Here is a 4,863-nt window from a genome sequence, read left to right as displayed (position 1 = left end):
GTGTGGCTTAGCACTTGGTCAGCTACAGACACTTTCATAGTATACTGCATTACGGGCTGCAAATGATTGTCTGTAACTTTGTGCATAGACCTGAATGAATATGGACATTTCTCATCCATCTCATACGCAGCAACAATATCAGAAAATCTAGCTTCTATCTCTGCTTCATTTTGACCAACCTTCAACAAAACATTATGCTTTCGAAATAGAGAAAAATAACATTTCAGTAAATGAGGTGGGTCAAACATCGCAAAGATGATATTGTCACCATGCTTGAAAAAAGGCCTCTCTACAGTAACACCTAAGTTTTTCATGCATTTTACATTAGATGCTCCCATATCACAAACTGTAGCCACGACCTCAACTTTTGCAATATTTTTCGCCGCTTTAAGAACAAAACAAGCAATGTTCCAAATTGTTCGCATTACACCCATTGTTTGCAAAGAAGTATGCTACGGGTTGCTTCCAATTTTTTGCTAGCCCTACTAGCATAAACAATAAGGCTTTATTGGCGGGTTTACTAGATGTTCTTCCACCAAAATCTTCGAATCCGAGACTGTTGTCGCTGCCAAGATCATATTCAATGTTCTCCTGAATATCCATCTCATCGAATAGAAGAACGCAACATCTGTCTGCAGAAGCTTCAATCGATTCATTTATATGCGAGAACAGATGTTTGTTAATCCCAACATGAAATGGAACTTTTCCCAGCATTGACAAAAGTAGCCAGACAAAAAAAATTTTTGCTAGGTAACCATACAAATTTTTGGAGCATTCGGTAGCATTTAGGACTTTTTTTATAAATAGCAAGAGCCATAACTTTATCATCAAAAGTCCATCTTCTTTCTTTCGACCCTTTGCTTTTTGAGCATCTAATTTGAGCCAACAGAAAATTTGAGGTCAATGATGACATGTCTTGAAACAATCCGTGAACTACAGCTGACTCCGATAAATTTGCCAAAGCTTTAATGTCATTGCCTCTCTTCTTACACAAACGTTTCACTTTTCTCAACTGATTTTCTTTTCGGTTGATTATGCGAATTATTTTTAATTTCTTTGGGGAATTTTCTATATTGCTCAACCCTTCAACACTTCGAAACAACTTTCTAGTAGGAGTTACTGGAGGTTGATTCGATGTGCCTGGCTGGCATTTATCAGTCATATCACCTAAAAATATAACACAGGAACTCTATTTACAAATAATGTTAGTTTGTATATACTTACATGTAGTTAATGGAACATTTTCCACCCAATTATCAGGAATAACTGGTGCTACATTTTCCATAGAGCTTTCCCCCCCGGTACACTCAATTTCAATAAATCTATTTGGAACTGCGTTACGAACAAGTCTCAAATCCTTAGAATTTGCATAACAACTTTCCGAAAAGTGATTATTGCATAACCTGTAATTTTGCAGCGTAAGACCCGAAAATTTAATTCCCAATGCCTCCTGCCAAATTTTTGATATACAAAAATTAACAATGGAATTAGAGCCCATAAAATAACCATACAGTAGGATAGTAGTGGATAACAGCAAATACTATAGACTATAGTAAGAAGGTACCAGAGACAAGTCTTGAAGACTTGTTTCTGACACGTCAAAAATCGTATGTGTCCATCGCAATGCGATACTTATTTTTTTTTGTTTGCCCGGTGGCCGGAGAAATAAAAAATCTTCGCGAAGACACCCAGTGTTCCGAACTCTAGGTAGTGTTGAATTCTTACCAACTAAAAAACTCCCTTTTTGTACTACGAGTTATCCTTTAAAACGTGTAGCCCTCTCTAAGGATTTGTCAGATAAAGCACCCGTTTGCCATAGCATCGCATTGTCTCCATGCTAGCTGCTTGCCATAGATAAAGACAAGTTGCTAGCATGGGCATCTTATTAAAACTTAAATAACTAGGATTGATTATGAAAATCGAGAACGGAGATGTAGAGAAACGTTGGTATGCGTGCGTATCGCGGATACGCACATAAAATTTTAGACTTGCGTACTGTAAACTTGGCAACACCATAGGCTGGAGAGTATCCTGAAGTTGGGACTCTAGTTTCAAGGTCACATATTTTCATAGAGCATAAATTAAAGGTGATCTGTGCATTTCAGAAACCAAAGACAATTACAGTTATTACATAACATAACCAAGCAAAATGTCTACAGCAGGCAAAATCTTAGCTTTTTCCAAAGTGAGATACTTTTCATCTAGCAAAAGAACCCTAACAGGAGGGAAAATCATTTTTGCCAAATCTTCTGGAGCTTCGAGCTCAAAATCGCCTGAGTCGAATGTACAGGGGCTGAGTGAAAATGTGGTAAAAGTGCCCAAAGAGCCTGTAGGTCCAGGTAAATAAAGCCCTTGGGTCGTTTGCAAAGATTCAACCACTCCTTTCGCAGGTGCAAGTAAAAGCTCAAACTACCCGAACCCCGAGTACTTCTGCTATGACAAAAACAGCTACTTTGAGGCAGAGGTGGAGATCTTGAAATACCGATGTCCGCAGCCTTCGGTTTTCAACTACTACGAACACTCTAATCCGAAATAAACCATCAAAGAGCTCAAACATAAACTAAGTTTATTGATTAGTCTACAGGTTTAATCGTAATAAATCTGGATAGGATGAACACTATAACAAGTGTGGTACAGACCATGCAGTACGCAAATATATAGAATGATTCCTCATCAAATACATCCGTAAAAGCTGGTAGTTGACTGTAAAATGCATGGACGCCTCTTTCTCTTGCAGCCGTGTCTTTCGACCCCATGCTACCTCCTGTGCTTTGTTTTGGTTGACTTTAATTCCGGCCCTGGGACTTCTTCGACTTTGACTTTGGAGCTAATATGAACGTTAATTTGCTGTAGAATTTCCAACACAGTCAAGTTATTGAGTAGAAACTTTATGCTCCTAAAATTGCACGAAATTAGCTTTCAAGGGTTTTACAGTCAGCCGAAACCTACCCAGATTCAACTAAATCGAGCTGAATTTCCGGCTCACTGCGATCACAGACCACATCTGCTCGAATAGGACAATTTAGGTTGGTTTCCTGCACACGAGGCGCATTAAGATGAAAGAGAAAGTCCCTGGAACAGTTTAATAGGGCTTTATAAATAGACTTGGGCGAGTCTGGATAAATCAATGGTTTTTTGAGGTTGTGGTTACCTGGCCACTACGGCTTTCGGGTGAAATGGGTCAAATTTCACTTTGATTCTCTTTACCGGCTTCAGGTTGACCAGTTTCAGCTGCTTAATTATGGCGCTAATCACGCCACCAGATCTGGTAAAGGATCCACTGAAATAAATCGACATTTTACTGGTTTGTTGTGTGAACAAATCCTGATTATTTGAGCTTCTTCTTGACACTTCTGTCCACAGATTATCAAACTATGCTTGTGTCTAACGGTAGCCCAGATATTTTTGCTTCCTAGGATGTTGACAGCTTTCGCAGGCAGTTTGAAAATTTACATTTAGCGCCTTGAAGGATTTTCGAAAAACAAAGTGGAGGAGCGTATTTAAATAAATTAATGAAGAATAATAATCTTTATTAGTATTATAGGTAAGTGTACATAGTGTTTCCATTTTATATAAAAAAAGGTTACAAATATATAAAACTTAAGTTTTTTTAAATGGGTTAAAATTTTTTGGTAGGCCAACTAGTTTTACGCTTTCAATCCACAATCTTTTTGCTTGTTCTTTATCACTTGCTGCGAGCGAAGGAGTTTTAACAGCGCACTCCGCGTAGTATAATCCAGATTCGTTTGCGCATTTCTCATCTACTGAGCAGTAGATCGTAGTTTGGGCCCCTTGCTCAGGAGTTTTAAACGCCCAGCTGAGAATACTCCATAGAAACGATGCGACAAAGCCATAAGTGGAACCCAGATGACGTGATAGCTCAGTTCTAATTATTCCTGGGTGCAAGCAATAGGTTGTGACGTTATTGATGTTTGCTTCTGGAAAAGTAAGTGGATTGTATTTTAATTTGTCGACGATAACGAAATAACTCAGTTACCCTTGAGTCTTCTAGCCAGTTCGCTGCTGAAAAGAACATTGGATAATTTGCTCTGGCTATAAGCTTGCCCCGCATTGTACGGTCGCGTTTTGAAGTTCAAGTCATCAAAGTCAATTGTGCCTCCTGCAATAGAGGAGTCAGTGAGTTATTCAAATTGTGGCGAAACATTTATAGACCATCTTACGATCATGGGCCAGAGAAGACAAAGTGACTATTCTCGATCGGTCGCTTTGAATAATTTTCGGCAAGAGTAGCATCGTAAAGAGGAAATGTCCCAAATGATTAGTCCCAAATTGTGTTTCAAAACCATCCTTTGTTGTCCCTTCTGGGCAGGTCATTATGCCAGCATTATTTACCAGCAGATCAATTGAAGGTTCCTTGCTCAAAATTGCATTAGCACAATTGCGGACTGATTGCAGACTTGTCAGGTCCAACGGTTCTATCACTAGTTCTCCGAGTTTGGCTGTTGATTGGCAAGAAGACTTAATGTCGTCAGCTGCAGCTGCTGCCTTTTGCGTGTCTCTGCATGCCATTATTACTCGAGCCCCTTCAAGAATTCAGATTTTCATTATTGCTTGAAACTTGTATATGCAGGGGCGGATCAAGCTTTAAATTCAAGGGGGGGGGGATTATGTAGAAAAAATACAGTCTTCTGTTGTCTATGAAATTAGAAAAATTATCGTCGTTTTGGGCAAGGGTGGCGTGACATTATTGCAAAATTTCATATTTTCCGTCCCGTTTGGCATGTTTTTCGGAAGCAAAATGAGCAAGCATTCCAAAGAGAACTAAATGGCCTTTTTAGAAAGTGAACCATCGATAAGGAAATGTTGCAGTTTTCTCAAAAAATGCTTGAATTCAAGAAGTTT

The 4,863-nt window shown here is 38.9% G+C and overlaps 4 protein-coding genes and 1 long non-coding RNA gene across 5 annotated transcripts in view; 1 reads left to right on the top strand and 4 right to left on the bottom strand.

Moving 5' to 3' along the window:
- Nucleotides 1-740: 740 nt before the first annotated feature.
- On the bottom strand, nucleotides 741-1,921 carry LOC125505865. The gene is made up of 2 exons (XR_007282502.1): nucleotides 1,225-1,921; nucleotides 741-1,167 (listed from the first exon to the last, which is right to left on the bottom strand). It is a non-coding gene; the product is annotated as an uncharacterized LOC125505865 (long non-coding RNA).
- Nucleotides 1,922-2,025: 104 nt separating this feature from the next.
- Nucleotides 2,026-2,695, top strand: LOC109542613. The gene is made up of 2 exons (XM_019911902.2): nucleotides 2,026-2,339; nucleotides 2,391-2,695. The coding sequence occupies exons 1-2, from the start codon at nucleotides 2,150-2,152 to the stop codon at nucleotides 2,534-2,536; spliced, it is 336 nt and encodes a 111-aa protein (XP_019767461.1). The 5' UTR covers nucleotides 2,026-2,149; the 3' UTR covers nucleotides 2,537-2,695.
- Nucleotides 2,550-2,756, bottom strand: LOC125505864. Its single transcript, XM_048670648.1, has one exon. The coding sequence runs from the start codon at nucleotides 2,754-2,756 to the stop codon at nucleotides 2,574-2,576; it is 183 nt and encodes a 60-aa protein (XP_048526605.1). The 3' UTR covers nucleotides 2,550-2,573.
- Nucleotides 2,550-3,371, bottom strand: LOC109542611 (39S ribosomal protein L53, mitochondrial). Its single transcript, XM_019911901.2, has 3 exons — nucleotides 3,152-3,371; nucleotides 2,950-3,072; nucleotides 2,550-2,896 (listed from the first exon to the last, which is right to left on the bottom strand). Exons 1-3 carry the CDS (start codon nucleotides 3,295-3,297, stop codon nucleotides 2,758-2,760), a joined length of 408 nt encoding a protein of 135 aa, XP_019767460.1. The 5' UTR covers nucleotides 3,298-3,371; the 3' UTR covers nucleotides 2,550-2,757.
- A 142-nt stretch (nucleotides 3,372-3,513) lies between these two features.
- Nucleotides 3,514-4,863, bottom strand: part of LOC109538378 (retinol dehydrogenase 13) — a 2,763-nt gene continuing 1,413 nt past the window's right edge. Inside the window, exons 2-4 of the mRNA XM_048670635.1 lie at nucleotides 4,182-4,544; nucleotides 3,998-4,120; nucleotides 3,514-3,938 (exon numbers count right to left, since the gene is read on the bottom strand). Of these exons, the coding sequence (XP_048526592.1) occupies nucleotides 3,601-3,938; nucleotides 3,998-4,120; nucleotides 4,182-4,544 (824 nt within the window). The 3' untranslated portion in view covers nucleotides 3,514-3,600. The remainder of the gene's footprint in view (nucleotides 3,939-3,997; nucleotides 4,121-4,181; nucleotides 4,545-4,863) is intronic.

The sequence above is a fragment of the Dendroctonus ponderosae genome, unplaced genomic scaffold (genome assembly GCF_020466585.1).
Source record: "Dendroctonus ponderosae isolate FM_Combo_2020 unplaced genomic scaffold, Dpon_F_20191213v2 Dpon_F_20191213_1, whole genome shotgun sequence".
NCBI lineage: Eukaryota > Metazoa > Arthropoda > Insecta > Coleoptera > Curculionidae > Dendroctonus > Dendroctonus ponderosae.
Note: the sequence above shows the minus strand (reverse complement) of the source record. Positions and strands in the feature narration are given on the sequence as shown.